The sequence below is a fragment of the Canis lupus genome, chromosome 38 (assembly GCF_003254725.2).
Source record: "Canis lupus dingo isolate Sandy chromosome 38, ASM325472v2, whole genome shotgun sequence".
Classification (NCBI taxonomy): Eukaryota; Metazoa; Chordata; class Mammalia; order Carnivora; family Canidae; genus Canis; species Canis lupus.
In genome coordinates, this window is record NC_064280.1 from 2,185,719 (window position 1) to 2,205,884 (window position 20,166).

Below are 20,166 nucleotides of genomic sequence, written 5' to 3' on the forward strand. Positions count from 1 at the left end.
ATTTACTGTGGAGAATTATCTATTGAAAGCTATAAGTAGTTCCACTAAGTACTCAGAAAGGTCCAGGGGCAATGGTCATTCCCAAAAACCTTCATCTCAACACAGAATGGACGTGGACAACAGAATAGGACCTCTCCGTTCACCTCAAAGAATTTAACTACAATGGTGTCAGCGTGAGCTGTGAGCAAGGTAGATTCACCAGACAGAATCACTTTCAGCCATCCTTTCTTATCCCTTCCTCTTTTTCCAGTGCCGCTCAGATGCTCAGAGAGGTGCCCAGGTATAATAAGCCCACACTGACGACCTTCATAACTCCTACAACATAAGTTGATATATAATTTTTAAAAGAAGCTAAAATGAACGTGAAGAGTGGGTCACATAGAACTAACACCAGCTCATCATTTTACAGGACCGGAGGGTGAGATCACAAAACCTCTGGGACAAAATGTCAACTATAGGAAAGCTAGTAAAACATGCTGCATCAGCCAAAACCACAGGAGACACACCCCATTAATCATCTGACCCAAATGATCACCCTCCCCCGCCATCTGTCGTGACAAAAACAGCTACTACAAATAAACCACCATAGACCAGGACCATGGGAGAGGGGGCTGGTGCTGAGCCCAGTTTTAATTTTCATTTCCATGCATTCCACTGGGGTTCTTCATGCAAATAGTGGACTGAAGAAAATCTGCAATATGGGTATTGCCATCATTTTTCAGTATGTCACTATTCAAGCTCTTCGCTTCCACCACTAATCGTTAGCTTTTCCACTTTTAGATCTCTGGCATAGGTCTACCAGATTTGAATAAGGGCACAAACAGAAATAGTCAACACTAGATCGTTTCCCTCCCTGCCTCTCCCAGGCAAATGGTCCAGGAGGGAGGAGCAAAGCATGCAAGAGAAAAAGCATGAGGAAGAAAAGGGCAGATTGTGAATCCCAGGCTCCACTGCTCACTAGCTCTGTGACTTTGCCAATTCATTCGAATTTTCTTGGCCTTGGATTTTCTCATCCGTGAACTCAGGGAGGTGCATGACATCATCTTTAACATCCTTTCCAGTTCTAAAATTCCAGGACGCCATCAGGTTTTAACTGGTGCAAGAAAAACCATTGAGGGGGACGGATGGTTGGGCTGGTTGTTTTTATCTTAAATTATCTGTGAATTTAATCATGCTAGCTCTCCCTGGACTACTATAACAACAGATCAAAAAGTTGACTGAACTAACCAGGGGCTCTGAGGACCTATGGAGAAGTGCAGTTTCAGCAGCTCTATAAAGAAGAGATTCCAAACTGTGGCCTGACAGTAGGAGGGAGGAAGAAAACCTGCTTCAGAGCTGGAGCAGCTGCCTCACAGATAGTTTAAGGACTTCCGAGTTAATCGGGTTTTCTTTTGTAATTAATATAACAGTATCTGCATCTGGGGCTGCCAGAAGGGACCAGCAGGGCTTCTCAGCTGGAGCACATTAACCCTGCCAGCTCTAGCTGCAGGAAAATTCAACTCAAGTTGTCTAACGTGCAAGCCAAGGCTCTTTTTTTTTTTTCCCTTGATGCTTCTTAAATACAGATCATTTTGATCAGGGTTACTTCTAAACAGAGGTTTCTAACTAGAAGGGGGAGGAGAAAATCAACTATAGCAGCAACCCGTTTTATTTCTTTTTAATCACAAAGGGGAGCCATATATACCAACCCAAGATAAGTCTCTTTGGCAGGTCATTTTAAGCTGGTTGTTTTTAAACGAACAGCAGACACAGATGAAACTCTGAAAACTGAGCACAAGTTACCCTTTTACACTTATAGTAGTAAACTGAGGACTCTCCATTGCAAGAGTGTCTCCCTTTCTGTACCAGGAAGAGAAAGACCAGTCTAAATCTCTAGAGACCCTTATCTTAACTCATAACGTTTACCCTTTTCACAGTGTTCCTCCTGGTAACCTCCCATAACTGACCCCCCGCCCAGCCCCAATATCTTTGTCTTTAGCTGGAAATGTTTAAGGTGGTGGCATAGGGTCTTTTTGGAATTTCTCCCGGAGGAAAAACAGGCATACAGGAGGTATACACATTATTAAACTTGTTTGTTTTTCTCCTGTGAATGTGTCTTTTTATCACAGGGGTGTCTTGGCCAAGAACCAAGAAGGGCAAAGGAAAACGTACTGCCCTCCCCCCGGTAACATTTACTAAGTCATTTCTAAGTAACAGTCTCTATTTGCCTCATCTCATTTAATGCAATTCTACCAGACAAGGACTATTATTATCCCCATTTACAGATGAGGAGCCAGTAGTTTAAAAAACAAAACGAAACAGAGCCCATGTTTCTCATTTATCTAAGCAGATAAGAGACTGGAGCACAGGACGGTATAAGCGCTGGACCTAGGTGTCAGGGGCCAGCTCAATACGTGGTGGTCGGGCAGCCCGGATGGCTCAGCGGTTTAGCACCGCCTTCAGCCCAGGGCGTGATCCTGGAGACCTGACATCAAGTCCCACATTGGGCTCCCAGCGTGGAGCTTGCTTCTCCCTCTGCCTCTGCCTCTCTCTCTGCGTCTCTCATGAATAAATAAATAAAATATTTTAAAAATAAAAATACGTGGTGGTCAACAGCGGCCATGAAGGGTGGCCCAAAGGCTCACTTGACACACAGCATTGTAAGAAGAGCCCTCTGACTTCCCCTTTTTCTTCCTGAAAGCAGGAGATAAAACCCCCATCGGATGATGAACTCCCTACACCAGAAGGAAAGCAACATTCTTATCTACAGAGACCTGGAGTCGAGGCCAAGAAAAATCAGAACAAATAAGTCTTGTTAAACTAACCCTTATCTTCCTAGTTACTTTTCCACCACTAACTGCCCTAGCCCAACCCACTGTGTCTTGTCACATTTTCATAATTTACTTCTCTTTGTCCAATTCAGTTTGCAGGGGCCCCTGGGTGGTTGAGCATCTGCCTCTGGCTCAGGGTGTGATCCTTGGGTCCTGAAATCCAGTCCCACATGGGGCTCCCTGCAGGGAGCCCGCTTCTCCCTCTGCCTGTGTCTCTGCCTCTCTCTGTGTCTCTGATGAATAAATAAACAAAATCTAAAAAAAAATAAAATAAAATCTAAAAAAAAAATTCATTATGTAAATGTTCAGCTCTGCTTCTTTGAGCCTTCATCTCTTGTGGGGACTCCATGTACATGTAAAACGTAATAAAACACAAATGCTTTTCTCTTGTGTACCTGCTTACACCAGTTTAATTCTTAGGCCCGGCTGGAGACTCCAAAAAGACAGAGAAACTTTTCCTCCCCTACACTCACTACCACATTTTTCCTAATTAGGAAACAAATATAATTTGGTGATTGCAGGACCCCAATTTATTTTTATTTTTTTAGAGATTTATTTACTTGAGAGTGTGTACTGCCACCCAGGTGCCCCAGGAACCCAATCTAAAGCAGACTGATAGAGGTGCCTGGGTGGCTCAGTTGGTTAAGTATATGTCTTCCGCCTGGGCTGTAATCTTGGGGTCCTGGGATTGAGCTGGGCAGGGAGTCTGCCTCTTCCTCTCCCCCTGTCCTTCCCTCGCGTTCTCTCTTGCTCTGCTATCTCTCTCTCAAACAAGTATATGAAACCTTTAAAATAAATAAATAAATAAAGCAGACTGGCAGTCTCTATTAAAACGGTCAAGTTTCATACAGACCCTCTCAAGGGCACTGGTGGCTCAGTGGTTGAGCGTCTGCCTTCAGCTCAGGACACGATCCTAAGGTCCTGGGATTGAGTCCAGCATGAGGCTCCCCACGGGGAGACTGCTTCTCCCTCTGCCTGTGTTTCTGCACCCTCTCTCTGTGTGTCTCTCATAAATAAATAAATAAAATCTCAAAAAAAAAAAAAAAAAAAAAGCTCTTAAAATCACGAGGAATAAATAAAGCCTGGGGGGAAAAAGCACACTAGCTGGTGCACATTTTTAAACAAAGTTGTTATTCTGCCTAAGATCTCTAGAGTCCCTTTTCTAAAAAAATAAAAAAATTTTAAAAAAGGAGGGGGGTGGGGCACCTGGGTGGTTTGGTCAGTTGAGCATCAATTTCTTGATTTCAGCTTAGGTCATGATCTCAGGGTCATGGGATCAAGCCACATTTTGGGCTCCACACTCAACACAGGGTCTGCTTGAGATTCCCCTTCTCAGGCTCCCTTTGCCCCTCCCCCCCATCACTGTATACTTGCTCTAAAATAATAGTAAATCTTTATTTTTTTTAAAGATTTTATTTATTTATCCATGAGAGACACACAGAGACAGGCAGAGACACAGGCAGAGGGAGAAGCAGGCTCCATGCAAGGAGCCTGATGTGGGACTCGATCCTGGAACTCCAGGATCACTCCCTGAGCCGAAGGCAGATGCTCAACCACTGAGCCACCCAGGTATCCCTAAAATAATAGTAAATCTCTAAAAAAATAAAAATAAAAATATATTTTCAGAGATACATTTTTCATGCTTCTCTTTATCCTTTGCATTTGAGGTTAAGACTATTATAAACAGGAAGAACTGGAGGGAAGAAATGCTAATGACCTTTTGATGTCTCTAGTGACCCATTTGGATAGGTACTTTATTTAAATTGTTTCTGGAGTGGGGACACCTGGATGGCTCAGTGGTTGAATGTCTGCCTTCAGCTCAGAGCATGATCCTGGAGTTCCAGGATCAAGTCCCACATTGGGCTCCCTGCATGGAGCCTGCTTCTCCCTCTGCCTGTGTCTCTGCCTCTCTCTGTGTGTCTCTCATGAATAAATAAAATATTTAAATAAAATAAATTGTTTTCGGAGTAATGACAATGGATCCATGTCCATGCATGCTCCTTACCTGTTTTCCATTCCCATCACTAATACACACTGGAGAGGTGAGGGCCAGGGTGGGTGCAATCCATGGCCAAGGTTGGGAAGGCCTGACATGGAGTAGGTGAATGGGACTCTACCTTGGTCTTCTCATACTATGACCACTCACAGGCAGTTCGGGTCCCAATAGTTACTTCTGCCAGCCTTGTTCCTGGCACCTGAAGATTTCCCTCCACTGGGTCCAGTTTGTTTACCTTGCTTTTAACAGTGAACTTGTAGTCCTCTCGGAAAGGGAGTAACATATACAGGATTTTATGGGAGAATTTAATAACTCGCTCAAGTTATCAGTGACACAAATATGCATTTCCACAAATAAGCAGTGAGACGTTTTTATTTCTTACAAACTACATGTGCCAAGAGTAAAGAAAAGGACAAACTCCTAAATTGAGAAATGAATGTCACAGTTTTTCTACTACCATCAATTCTATTACAAGCTTCAAAGTACTGAGCTACAAAAATCCCAGGAGCTGCGAGAACGGACTCTGCCATGAAACATTTATTTATCATTCCCAAGCAAGCTCTGACCGTCAGCCCAATTTACAAGATTATGAATTACGGAGGAGACATTAGGAGCCCAGGAGAATTTAAGGAAAACATACCCAAATAGTCTGGTTTTCAGGATCCTCAGATCCAAGCAGTACAAGGACATTGTGGTAGAAGGGAATGGTTTTTGGAGGTTAGAGATTGAGATGTTCTCAAGTAGCCTAAACTCTTGGTGAAAGCTGAAAAGTCAAGCTGGCAGAAATGTCAGTAAGTTTTCCTACCTGGAGGCCATGTAAAGGTCTCTAAGAGTTTTTAAGAAGTAGATTGTCCTGGAATCTGAAGAGAGAGATGGCCACCGCCCCCAGAAGCTTATATACCATGGGAGCCCTGAAATGAAGAGCCCACACTCAGCAGCCTGCTGACAAGTTCCCTTCTGGGCAAAACTCAGCTGGTCATGCTACAGAGGGAACAGAAAGGCAGCGGGCAGCTGTAGCTTATGGGATGCAGAGATGGAAGCAGCTCCTCCAAGGAAGCCAACCCCAAGCTTCACAGAGGGCTTAGCGTCTGTCATTTGGGAGGTAGCCTCTGATACCTAGTAACCATTACGAATGATTCCATGATGGGAATGGGTCAAAAGGACACAGGAACCAGCTCAGAGTGGAGCTCACTGACCAAATCAGGGACAATTAGGCATAACATTCTCTTAAATGATAGCAAGGGATTATAATTCACTGAAAAAATTCACAAGTCCACACTGGTATAAACTGCTAAGCAAAAAAGGAAAGGGTGGGAAGAGGCACCTGGGTTGCTCAGTTGGTAAAGCATCTGCTTCAATTCAGGTCATGATCTCAGGGTCCTGGGATCAACCCATGTATCCATCAGGCTCCCTGCTCAACGGAGAGTCTGCTTCTCCCTCGCCCTCTGCCCCTCCCCCCACCACTTGTGTGCTTTTTCAAATAAATAAATAAAATCTTTAAAAACAAAAAAGGGAAAAGGAAAACCCTTCCTTACCATAGAATACCAATTAAGAAATACAGAAGGGACAACGGATATGAAAACCTCACTAAGCCAAGTGGGAGTTGTCAATGGGTGCTAAGGTCTAGTGGAAGGAGTTGTTTTCAGGAACAGGATTCTCAGTGAAATCTTAGAACACCTCCCACAAAAGACTAATCAACTGCAAAGGGGAAAAAAAAAAAAAAGGTGACTTTAAGGTGGAGAGACCTAGAGGACACTAACACAACCAGTGATCAAGCTTAACACCTCCAGGGATGTTAAATCTTCAAGGGCTAAGCGATACAGACGAACTCTTAGCTCCAATGCTAAAAGTTACCTATAACCATCCAGTTCCTTGAACAAGAAACCACCAGAAGCAGCATGACTTCACACTGCTTGCAGAGGTCCCTTCTGATCACTCAGCAGTAGGAAACATATCTCCACCTCTTCTGAAGGACAAGCCTCCTTACTATCTAACTTCTTGTATCCTATAGTTTCCAAGGATGGAAAGGAAAACATGTTTCCAAGTTGGGGTAGCAGAACTCCTCCATTTCTTTCCATGGAATAAGAGGCAGCAGAACAAGCCAATCACTCCCTCAGGAGAAACTGAAACAGGTTCCCCCAGGGGGGTCTCATATGCCCAAAGAGTAAATTACTTTTCTCCTACTGGCTGTTTCCCCTCTACATTCCCCCTTGCACATATATATCTCCATATTATAAGTTAAGGCTAGGGCTGCCTGGGTCGCTCAAGAGGTTGCACACCTGGCCCTTGGTTTTGGGTCAGGTCATGATCTCAGGGTCATAGGATTGAGCCCTCCCATAGGGCTTCATTCTCAGCAGGGAGTCTCTGCTAGAGATTCTCTCTTCCTTTCCCCCTGCCCTTCCCCCTGGCTCTCTAAGTAAATAAACCTTTAAAAAAGGTTGGGTGGGGGGCCTGAGTGACTCAACCAGTTGAACCTCCTACTCTCAGTTTCTGGTCAGGTCATGCTCTCAAGAGTCCTAGGATCCAGTTCCTTCAGGCTCTGTGCCTCAGTGGGGGAGCCTGCTGAGGATTCTCTCTCAAATAAATTAATCTTTTTTTTTTCAAATAAATTAATCTTTAAAAAGTTAAGGCTACAGTATGTTGTACAGAATATTTTTAAAAATACACTCCATATTGGCTCAGACACTGTCCCTCTAATTTAAATAGTGAGCTTTTATTCATTTTTAAAAATATTTTAAAAAATATTTTATGTATTCATTCATGAGAGACAAGGAGAGAGGCAGAGACATAGGCAGGGGGAGAAGCAGGGTTCCCCAAGGGGAGCCCAATGCAGGACTTGATCCCAGGACCCCAGGATTATGACCTGAGCCGAAGGCAGATGGCTCAACCACTGAGCCACCCAGGTGCCTGTGAGCTTTTATTCAAATCAGTCTTGAATCTAGCTGCATTTATGACAGGCCCTTAGTCTTTGCTTTGGAAAGTTTGGCGTGATTTAAAAAAAAAAAAAAAAAAAAAAAAAAATCCTGGGAAATGTAATTCTCTCCCTATCACATCAACTGGAAAGGGTAAAAAACACCATAAAATATGTCCAGCATAAATAAGGCACTAAAGTTCTTAATCTGATGAAGCTAAAGTTGGACTTGGGTTTGTCTGGGGTTTTTTTTACATCTAAATAAAGAATGGGATAAAAGCATTTTTAAAAAACAAGTGTGAGTTTTGTGTATGTGTTTTTAATCAAAAGCTTTTATGAATACATAACCTATCATCATTCTTTGGGATAGTTTTGAGGCATTATTAGTTAGACAAGTGAAAAGCAAAACAATCCTCAAGTCCTACTTCCCATCTTCCTGCCCAGAGAACACCACCCCAGGGAACGGAAGCACATTACAAAGCCCAACTCCAAAGAGAATTGTGGTCAAAAGGTTCCCACAGCAGCATGGCACAAGGCTGGGGAATACAGCCAACCCCTAAAGAAGACACAGAAAGGCACTGCACGTGATGGGCACTCCAACCAGGGGCCCACAGGCGATACTAAGGAGTCTCCATGCTCTGATCAACTTTCTTTTAGAGAGTTCTGGTTTAGGCTTTGGAGGAGTAGCACTTCTAAGGGGACTTTCTCAGAGAGGCTGGCTGATGGCTCTGAGCAAGGGGCACGGATCTCCACCACGGCTTCAGCTATTCTCTGTTCAGGTATTAGATTCCACGATCCTCCTCTGGGAAAGAACTGATTCTGTTTTCAAGCAAGGAGTAGCCTAGACTTAGACTGGACTAAGTCCTATGAGGGACTCCAGGCAGACCTTTTGGAGAGCCAAGAAAGAAAACCTGCATCTCCCACGTGGACTCACCCTCTCCACCCTTGCTAGGTATACCACCACCAGACTCCCTGCATGGTGCAGGAAGCAAAACCCTTCATCCCTAGAGGTGAACTATTTTCCTACAAAACATAAGAAGCAAACTCACCTTAGGTCTTAAGACTGTTAGGGAGAAAACCATACATACCCACACACTCATGTTCTTCATGCCAGCTTCCCTCTGAGTAAGCTCTGAGAAAAGATATGAAGATGGAAGCCGCTCTAACCTTCGTGATTGCTTTCTGCTTTTGAGCCATACAAACAAGACAATTACAATTACTCCATCAAAGACAGATGGGGGCTAATTTTCCTGAACTCTGTCAGAAAGTTAGTACTCAACTCCTTTTCCTGTCAATGTCATTTCATCTGACAACTTCCCATATGCCTATCTCATGCCCTCAAAGACAGCTAATAGTTAAGTAAATAATCAATTTGTAAAAAAAATCCTCTAGAGGGAACATGACAAAACACTAATCCTTCCTTCTGTAACATCAACTTGGAATATTATCACTTAGTAGGACAGTGGTTCACCACTGTGTATCCTGGACCCAGTACTGAATTAGGCATTAATAAAGATCTGTTGAGTGAATGAATATTAAGGATTTAACTTCCCATATCATAGAGAAGCTCTGGCACACTGGGATCACATGCAACTTATTCTTTGGGGCATGAAAATCATTTGGGTATCTGCACAGAATGCAACCCAGCCTAATCAGTCATCTCTCAAATGCATCACTCTTCTTTTTTAGAGGTCCAGCTAGTAAAAGGCAGGTAAATCTACAAAAATCCCTATCTTATATGGGGAGGAAATGTCCTTCTGAAGTGGAAAAAAACATCACCCCAAGATCTACCGGCCATGGAAATAATTTAACAGGTATTTATTTACCTACTAAATATAAAGCTCTATGTAGGCAGGCATTGCAGGGGATACAAAGATGAATAAAAGAGTCTTTACTCTTAGGGGTTCACAATCTAGTAGGCAGGATAAAACAAATATATGCATAGCATTCATACAAACGAAACAACATACAGAACCTACAGAAATTGAACAAAAGGTTCAAGGTGAAATTCATATTTCCCTTTACCTTGATGGCATATTTTTTTGAGGTTTTATTTTCAAGAGACTGTTTTTGAGAAGTACATTTAATGTAGGAAGTGAGATGGAGAACAGAAGCATACAGAAATAAAAAGAGGTGTTGGAAAGTGGACAGAGCAAAACAAAATGTAAAGACCAGAGTGGGGCAGCCCCAGTGGCTCAGTGGTTTAGCGCCACCTTCAGCCCAGGGCCTGATCCTGGAGACCTGGGATCGAGTCCCACATCGGGCTTCCCTGCATGGAGCCTGCTTCTCCCTCTGCTTGTGTCTCTGCCTCTCTCTCTCTCTCTCTCTCTCCTCTCTCTCTCTCTCTCTCTCTCTCTCTCGCTATGGCTCTCATGCATAAATAAAAGTCTTAAAAAATAAATAAATACATACATACATACATACATACATACCAGAGTGGATTTTTGTTTAAATCCATGCTTTTGGGCAGCCCGGGTGGCTCAGCAGTTTAGCGCTGCCTTCAGCCCAGGGTGTGATCCTGGAGACCCAGGATCTGGTCCCACGTCAGGTTTCCAGCATGGAGCCTGCTTCTCCCTCTGCCTGTGTCTCTGCCTCTTTCTCTCTCTCTCTCTCTCTCTCTCTGCCTCTCATGAATAAATAAATAAAATCTTTCAAAAAAAAATCCATGCTTTCCTTAAAACCACTTGAAGGCTGAAAAACTAAGTATTGAAATCAGTGATGACATTTCAGACTAAACTACACATATGGCAAATCTTTTTTTTTTTTTTAGATTTTATTTATTTATTAATGAGATACATACAGAGAGAGGCAGAGACACAGGCAGAGGGAGAAACAGGCTCCATGCATGGAGCCCGACGTGGGACTCGATCCTGGGACTCCAGGATCAGGCCCTGGGCTGAAGGTGGCACAACCGCTGAGCCACCCGGGGCCGCCCATATATGGCAAATCTTTTTTTTTTTTTTTTTCATATATGGCAAATCTTAAAGGTAATTATGTCTTTTCTTTCCTATTTTTTTTCTCACACCCGGGGGCGAAGGCAGGTGCTGAGCCACCCAGGCTTCTGTATGTCTTTTCTTTTAAAGGCATGCAGAATTATCCAAGCCTTTTCATAGTGGGCTGCCCTGGGCCACGGAAACAGATTATCCCTAGAAGGGATGATTAGGAAGGGAGAGGCTATAAAGGGGAAAGGTGCAAAGAGCCACTGTGTTTGGGGGAGGCTACTTCCTCCCAGGCTCTTAGCAGGGAAGGGGAGGTAGCAAAATCTGCAAAGAGGGGCCGGGTACCTTAAATGTCAGGGACTGGAAATTGGAATAGGAGGCTAGGGTAGGTAGTGTCACATTATACTCAATTCAATCAGATAACGTCTCCCACTTAAGTCAATTACGGCTCCATGGCAAGCTATGGAGCCTGGGCTACAACTCATTCGTAACAAAATCTCTTCACTGCCAGCGTGCATTTTATATTCTCATGGCCAGGTCAGAAATGAACAAGGAAGGAGTCACAAAAGCAGGACTAGATGGGGAGTTTAGAGACGTGGGACTGTATCTGGCTCCAGCTCAAAACTGTTCTGTCCCACATTCCCTCTTTCTGATCCCCTTATTCTTCCACCAACCCAACATGCTCCAACCTCCTAATCTAGTGCTCACCAATTACATACATACACAGTAACAGCTGCATATACTGAGCACTCACTACATGGCTGCATTAAGTGCTTTAAAGTAGATCATCCCTAAATGTCACAACAACTTTGGGAGATAGACATTAGCACTCTCATTTTATGTATGTATGTATGTATGTATTTAGATACAATTCACCCTTTTTAAGTGTGTAATTCAGTCTTTTTTCGAATATTCACAAAGTGGTGCACCCATCACCACAATCTAGTTCTGGAACATTTTTATTCTCCGAAAAGAAATCCCACACCCATTAACAGTCACTCCGCATTTTCCTCTCTCCTCATCTGCTGGCAATCACTAACATGCCTTCTATCTTTATGAACTTGCCTATTCTGGGTATTTCACACAGATGGAATCATACAATATACAGCATGTCATATCACTACCATTTCACATAGGAGAAACCCAAGGCTCAACTAGATTGAGCAACTTGCCCAAGTCACACGGTGAATAAGAGGCTAAACTACAACAGGAAACCCAGGTTTGATTCCAAAGCTTGTGCTCGCTTTTCGACCACTGTTGTTGCTTCCATATATGAAGAGAATGAGAGAGAAAGCAAAAGTTTTCAATATGCTTGAGATAATAATAAGAACCAGTTATAGCACCATCCCTGCAGAGATTATATTGAAGGGCAAGAACAGACCAGGATGAACTACTGGAGAGCATGCTGGTTGCAGGCTCCTGCTGTTTCACCCTGCACACCGACTTCCCACCACAGAGCCCCCAAAGAAGGCAGCCACATGGAACAGGGCTGTAAATAATCTCCGCTCTCCCAATTTTCTGTCTCTTCCCCAGATGTCACTCTGCCACTTAACTCCCTATTCTGATTTCCATCTAAGGAGTCCAAGAAAAATGTCTACTTCCAATAGCTGCACTAGTGCTTTTCCTCTTCTTTTAAATTCTGGCAGCCAGTTTATAAGGGTGTGAAAAAGAGAGGGTAAAGAATGTTAGAGACACAAATCTGTTCACTAACCAAAGGCAAAGGGCTATAAAAACCTAAGAACTGTAACTCCCATGAAATGCCTATAACCTACCATACCTTACTTAGCTCTCTGCCATTTTTCTGCTTTAGGTGCTGCCTACATATAGGGCTGCAGTTAGACTGGACCTTTCTAGAGGACTGACTTCAGGTCTTCCTAGTCTTTGGATCCCTTCTCCAACAGAAACAACTCATTCGTGCACTCATTCGTGCATCATTCGGAATGATGATAATTGTAATTCTTTTTGCTTTCCTAGGAGAAAAGTATAGAAGGGAAAGACCGATTCCCACTAACCAAAGGCCAATGTCTTTTTTGACTCTCTGTTCCCTACACCAGATACTTAAATGTTTACTGAATAACTATGGAATTACACGACCTACCTATAATACCTACACAGCGCGGTAGCAGGCATTACACTAAAGCACACACGTTAAAGTATATCAAATCCCAACAACCCTAGGGGCAAGACTACTGTTATAATCCCGGGTTCCAGATGAGGAAACTGGCACAGCACAGTTGTGCCCAAGGTCATCTAGTTACTAAGGAGTGGAAACAGGATGGAAGGAATGCAGCACAGCAGAGAGCATTCCAACTAGACGCATTTGATCATTCCAATGTCTTCATTTCAAATGTTTATGATGCCTTGCAACAAATAAGGATCTGTTGGATCACAAAACAAGAAAAATACTTTTCCCTTTGCTACTTTGTAGCACTCCATTCTGCGTTTTTTCAAAATAGTTTTCAAAGCCTTTATCTCATTACTTCTGAAGCTTCTGAGAGGAAAATTAACAGATAAAGGGGCTCTCATACCCTGTAGTTAAACTAGTGAAAAGGCCAATGATTTGGGCAGCAGAGGAGAAATGGAATTAAAGAAATTTCATTTGTAATTCATTCTGCTTTGTATAGGCCAGGCTGCTCTTATTTTAAGAGTTTGATTACAAATCTACTTTTTAGCTCCTAAAACATCATATACATTATATACTCTCTAAACTGCCTCCAACACGAAACTGTCAAAATTAAGAAGAAAACATTATTTGGGGGCCCTTCCCATCTCCTTTGTGGTTAAAAGTAAAATAATAAAAATCTGGAGTTAATGATTTTCAGTTGCTCAAATACACTACATCCAAACTAGAAGCACACTTCCACTCTGAAATGACGATTAAAACTTTCTTGAGACACTTCGGTGGTTCCGTTAGTTAAGCATCTGCTTTTGGCTCAGGTCATGATCCCAGGGTTCTGGGATCCCAAGCCCCGTATGTTCGTTCGTGTCTTATCTTCTGGCTCCCTGCTCAGCCAGGAGCCTGTTTCTCCCTCTCCTCTCTGCTCATGTTGTCTTTCACTATCTCTGTCTCTCTCTCTTAAAAAAAATAAAATCTTTTTTAAAAAACACAGAACTTTCTAGAGGTTTGTTAGGTTAGGAATTGACTGTTCCTTTTACTCATGTGGAACTGAAGAAACAAAAGAAAAAAAGAGACAAAACAGAACTAGTGTTTGCCAGAGAGGAGGCAGGTGGGGGGGTTGGGGTGAAATAGATAAAGGGAATTATTATTATTTTTTTTTTTTTTTAGATAAAGGGAATTAAAAAACTTTTTGAGTGTTCTCTTAGAGTTCTTATTCAGAAAAAAACATTCACAAAAGAAAGTTGAGACAGGCTCTGAGTGAACTTGACTTTGCACATACAGCCTGTAAAATGGTAAAACAAGAGCTAGTTGTCAGTTAAGGAGTGGCTTCCACTTTCTAACAGTTACCTAAACAACTGGAAACATGGCATTCCCAAAATATACACAGTAAGCGAACCTCACTAATTTTCCCTAATGCTCATTTTCACCTCCAAAGACAAAACTCTCCATACTGAAAGGAATGGAAGCATTTTATGGGAAAAAATCAAATTGTTCCTAGTTCAGTCATCTGCACTCTACCCTAGTTTTTATTTCAGATGGACAGGCTCCAGAGGGTGAAAAGAGTTAAATACAATATGCAAAGATTAGTTCATGATGCAGTCAACTAGAAAAGCCAATGAGGCAAAATACAAAGGGTACCTTTGTCTTTCTTAACTTGGCTTTTAAGGAATAAAAAACAAGAGCGTGTCCAGGTGCCTTGATAACCTCCATCTCTTGTTTTTGTTTTTGCTTTTTTTTTTCAGTAGTGATTCTAAAATAAAGAGTTGTTATAGAGTAACAGCAATAAAAAGACTCTTTCAGGTAAGTTATAAGAAAAACTTGGGAGCAGGGAAGCTGCTGGAAAGCTTTGCTAAGGGGGAGGGTGAAAGTACACATTCTGAGGATCATCTCTGAAAACATTAGCCCTTCTTGCCAGTTCTCTGACAGCCTCCATAGTTCCATTTTCAGAGCAGCAAATCTCTGCGCATATGATGTCAAAACCACAGCTCCACAAAAGCTATCAGGCCTTTCTTCCCATGTTTATTACACCCAACCCAACTAACTGGGATAATGTAATTTAAGATAATATCAGAATCTTACTATCTTATGTTTATCACCGTTTCTGGTGTCTCGGACAAATTTAGGATATCAGACATGCAACTTTGGAAACACGGGGACCCAACATAAAACGTGGAACAGTCCAACCATTCATTCTGTTCTGAGCTTCACGTTCAAATGTGCTATTAGCATCTAAATTTGTTTCCCGGAGCGTGTCTGCAGACCACTTGCGAGAGAATCCCCAGCAGCAGCGTTTTATGTGTAGATTCTCAGGATCCACCCACAAAACCTACTCTATCTGTAGAGCTAAAAGACACTTTTAATGCTAATTTCATTCTAGTGCACACTTGCGTTTGAGAGTCACTAAATTAAACCCACCGACCTGTTTGCTATGTTGGCCCCAGGGCACCTGTCTACACGGGATGCCGGTCCCCTCCCCCTTCCAATCTAAGTTATTTCCTAATTAGACGCAGTACTTAACAAACCCTCGCGTTCCCCGCCAATAGCAGTTGAAGAAGCAGCAAGAAATTAGGGAAGATCGAAGCCCCCGCGCGACTTTAAGTGCTTTAGAGGGATCCCAGGGTGGCGCAGCGGTTTGGGGCCTGCCTTTGGCCCAGGGCGCGATCCTGGAGGGACCCGGGGTCGAATCCCACGTCGGGCTCCCGGTGCATGGAGCCTGCTTCTCCCTCGGCCTGTGTCTCTGCCTCTCTCTCTCTCTAACTATCATAAATAAATAAAAAATTAAAAAAATTTTTAAAAGAACTTTAAGTGCTTTAGAGACTCCAGCACATCCCAGAGAGATTCAAGGCAAGAAGTGTCAGCACCAAAAAAAAAAATAAAATAAAATAAATAAAAACAGCCCCAGAGTCTCCCCTACTGTATGTTCCCTGTTTCAGCATAAGCACAAGCAACCGCTCAGGCGACTCCCCGGCATCCAGAGCCGTGCCTGGGCGACCCCAGCCCCACCCGGAGGACGCCCCAACCGCATCGCACCGGCCCCCACGCGCGCCGCACGCACGACCCACGCGGGCGCCCCCGCCTGCCGCTCTCGGCCGACCCCAGCGCCCCCCTCCCCCCAGGGACTCCCGCTGCTCCCCGGGGGGGGGCCTGGGCACCGCCCTCTGACCCGGGGCGCCCCTCGCCCGCCCCTCGCCCGGCCCGAGGGATGCCCGCCCGCCCCGCTCCGTGTCCCTTCGCCGCTCGCTCTGCAGGGACAGCGGCGCGGCCTGGCCCCCGCCGACCCTCCGGCCCGTCCCCGCCGCCGCCGCCCTCCTTACCCGCCTGCAGCCCGGTCTCGGCGACGTCGCCGGCAGGGCCGCGCCCGTCCCCGTCCCCGCCGCCGTCCCCGCCGCCGCCGCCGCCCGTGGGGGGGGAGGGACAACCGTGGCCGTGCGAGCACTTGATGTCGCGGAAGAACTTCTGGGTCTCGCGCAGGTTCTGTCGCAGGCGGCCCAGGTAGCGGCGGTGGCGGCCGAAGCCCCGGCACAGCTCGCGGATCATTCCGCCGCCGCCGCCGGGGCCGGGACCCGACACGCGCTCGCTCCCCCGCTGCGGCGCGTCGCCCTCCATCTCGCGGCCGGCTCCGTGCGCGCGGCTGGGTCCCCGGGCCGCCGGCCCCGCCGCCCTCCCTCCCTCCCGCCCGCCCCGCCCCCGCCCCCGCCCCCGCCCCCCGACGCTCCCGACGCTCCCGACGCCCCCGCCTCAGTCGGCCGGGCGGCAGCCTCCGTCACCGCCGCTGAAAGCAAACCAACCCGCAGCGCGCCGCCAACGGAACCTTTGTCTCCGTCCCCCGGAGAGTGACGGAAGGATCACTAGAGCGCGCCGTCCCTTGCGGGGTCTCCTGGGACTTGTAGTCTGCGCGGGGCCGGCTCCGACCCGGGGAGACCGAGGGCTGGGGCCGTTTCCCCGTATGAACCTCACCGGCTCGGGTGCTCGCGCTCTCTCTGTTTTAAAACGCGCTCCCGCGCCCTGCAGAGAGACGAGAGAGAAAGAGAGTGAGCTGTCTTCCTGAAATCAGAGCAAAGATTTCAATAGCCAAGAAAAGGAAGGAAACAAAGTCCGAGGCCAGTAGCATCTCTATGGCTAAATGGGTCTCACTTTCCGGATACAGGAGATACTGGGGAATCTGCTGAAAATGCCCCAGACATAGGGAAGCCGCCCCCGTTTGTATTGCGTCCTCTTTTTTTTTTTTTTTTTTCCTTGACATTCCTTCTCCAGGTGTGGAAAAGGGGGGGGATGTGAAAGGGCCGTTAAAGAGCTGGAACCTGAAGGTCATTGGTTTCTGGAAGTCAACAGACTGGGCTGGGTTAGGGGAAGTTGAGGTTTTCAGCTTTCCAAACCAGTTCTGATTATCTTGACTTGGCTTCTGCTAATAGAGAATCTTATGGACACAGACTGCCACGGAGCCTGGACACAATTATGGAGGAGACAAAATAATCACCTCTTTCCCGCCTCCTGCTTGCTCCTCTTCCCTCCTGTCTTTCTAGCTATGGAAAGACCCCATCTTTCACCCGGGCCAGACCTCTGCTCCAACAGGCTGGATTGTGTCCTGCAACCGAATTCAAGAAGAGACCTTGAGTTTGAGCCTGAATTCCTCCAATGTCTTGTCTTGGACATAGGAAGTAAGGGTCTGGACTAGTTGACCTTCAAGCCCTTTTGGATCTAAAATGTTGTGAGTCTTGCTTCAAAATGTTTGCTTCTGTTTCCCAGCCTCTCACCCCTTGAACGCAAGTGCTTTTAGCAAAGTGATGTCACGATAATTGGGTGGATTCAATGTAAAACGTGAAGGCTTTATGTTTACAAGGACTTGCAGGAGTTTATAAAAGGGGTCCCTGATTCACAAGAATCTCCGCTCAGTGTGTGCCTGTGAAAGACTATATGTCAGGAGGGAAGCCTCAAACTCTTTCTCATCTACTCTCTCCCTTTTACTGGCTCACATATTCTCCACTGGCCACTCCTCATTTTGCAAGACCCCCATGCAACCCCTTAAAGGCTCAGTAAAACACAAAAATATAAGATGGAAAGTTTAATACAAGATGGTTGTATTTAAAAGAAGCAGCAAGCAGCAGGGGCACCTAGGTGGCATAGTCGGTTGAGCATCCAACTCTTGGTTTCGACTCCGGTCATGATCTTAGGGTCCTGGAATTTAGCCCCACATCTGGCTCCGCACTCTACAGAGCCTGCTTGAGATTCTCTCTCTCCCTGCCCCTCTGCCCTTCCCACTTGTGTTCTCTCTCTCTCTCTCTCTCAAATCTTACAAAAGAAAAAGAAAAGCAGCAGCAGTATGGTAGCAAATTAGTGTGTGGCAATTTTACCACACACAATCATTTCTAACAAAGGAGATCAGGTGAGGGAGTACTTGAGCTGGAGCTGTCCAGAAAGGGATTTGGGAATTAACATCCATCTTGAAGAAGTAACACATTTGGAAAGGTGGATGTCATCAAGAGAGAGCATTATGTCAGATAAAGGCCACGGAGCTCATTCTTTTATTTATTATTATTTTTTAAGTAGGCTCCATGCCCAGCACAGAGCCCCACGTGGGGCCAGAACTCAGGAGATTCAGACCTGAGCTGAGAAAGAGTCAGACACTCAACTCACTGAGCCAACCAGGCGCTCCTGCTCACTCTTTAAAAAACTATTTGCTAGTACTTTATTTTTTTAAAAAGTGATATAGGGGGGCAGCCTGGGTGGCTCAGCGGTTTAGCGCCAACTTTAGTCCAGGTCCTGATCCTGGAGACCAGGGATCGAGTCCCATGTGGAGCTCCCTGCATGGAGCCTGCTTCTCCCTTTGTGTCTCTGCCTCTCTCTCTGTCTCTCTCTCTCTCTCTCTCTCTCTGTCTCTCATGAATAAATAAATAAAATCTTAAAAAAAAAAAAAAGTGATATAGGGACACCTGGATGGCTCAGAAGTTAAGCTCTGCTTTCGGCTCAGGGCATGATCCCGGGTCTGGGGATTGTGTCCCGGATCAGGCTCCCTGCGAGGAACCCGCTTCTCCCTCTGCCTATGTCTCGCCTCTCTCTGTGTCTCTCATGAATAAGTATATTAAATCTTTTTAAAAAATAATAAAAGAAGTAATATATAACTGTAGTATAAAATGCACGTGCTACAAAGGTTATACAAGGGAAAAACTAAGTCTTCTACTTCCTGTCTCCCAGTCACCTAGTTCCCCTCCCAGGAGGTAACCCTGTTGCAGAAATAGATACGTATCTTTCAATGGAGATGATAGCGCATACCTTAGTTACTCAATTCTGCCTTACAGACTCTTTCATACCAGAGCATAAAGATCCGCCTCATTCTTTTTAACTGTATAATATGCTACCACGTGGATTGGTATGTTTTATTTAACAAGTCCTCTACTGATGGGCCTGTAGGTTTTTTGCAGTCCTTTGCCGTTACAAACAATGCTGCCATAAGGATCCCTCTACACACATAATTTAAAAATTTGAAAAAAAAATTGAATATGTGTATGTCTCATCTCTATTAATGCTTTGCTGAGGAAAGAGATAATTTCCTCTTATCAGATAATTACTTATCTTAGCAGATAATTACTGCTACTTAAAATCTTAAATATGTAAATGACAGTGAATTCTTCCTAAATCACAATCCCCTACACATAAGAATAAATATTTTTTCAAGTACCTAAGGACAAATGGAGGAGAATAAGGATTTGAATAGCATCAAGAGAGAATTTAAATTGGTGTAGGGGCAGCCCCGGTGGCTTAGTGGTTTAGAGCCGCCTTCAGCCCAGGGCGTGATCCTGGAGATCCAGGATCGAGTCCCATGTCAGGCTCCCTGCACGGAGCCTGCTTCTCCCTCTGCCTGTGTCTCTGCCTCTCTGTCTCTAATAAATAAATAAAATCTTTAAAAAAATAAAAATAAATAAACTAGGGTAGGAAAATGTTCCTCAAAAATGATGAGAGTTAAGCAGTTAATGAGGATAAATACACAGATCTACGTTTGTTCCCTCCTATGACACTACGAATATGACTATAATGGGATTTTTTTTAAGCACAAACCCACAATAATGAGAGAAGCCAGTAGGAAAAACAAAAGTAAAAAATCCCCGGAAAAAAAAAAAAAAAGTAAAAAAGTAGAAGCCGGAAAGCAAACAGACAAGTGTTAACTAAGTTAATCTGGAGAAAACTGAACCCTAAAAAAGTGGAAAAAGCTGAGGCCCAACCTGGATTGATTGATTGATTGATTTTATTTAAGAGAAAGAGAAAGAGAGGGACAAGTCTGGGGGTAGGGGCAGAGAGAGAGGGAGAAGCAGATTCCCCACTGAGCAGGGAGCCCTATGTGGGGCTCGATGTGGTGCCCAATCCCAGGACTCTGGGATCATGACCTGAGTAGAAGG

The 20,166-nt window shown here is 44.8% G+C and overlaps 1 protein-coding gene across 2 annotated transcripts in view; it reads right to left on the reverse strand.

The window, feature by feature from the left end:
- DSTYK (dual serine/threonine and tyrosine protein kinase) overlaps positions 1-16,404 on the reverse strand; it is a 50,219-nt gene extending 33,815 nt beyond the window's left edge. The window contains exon 1 of one of the 2 annotated variants that reach the window (XM_025421116.3): positions 16,090-16,404. In XM_025421116.3, the coding sequence (XP_025276901.1) occupies positions 16,090-16,381 (292 nt within the window). In that variant the 5' untranslated portion in view covers positions 16,382-16,404. Of the gene's footprint in view, positions 1-8,805; positions 8,930-16,089 lie in introns of those variants that run through there. The other variant, XM_049107038.1, reaches the window with a different exon arrangement.
- Between the last annotated feature and the right edge of the window lie 3,762 nt (positions 16,405-20,166).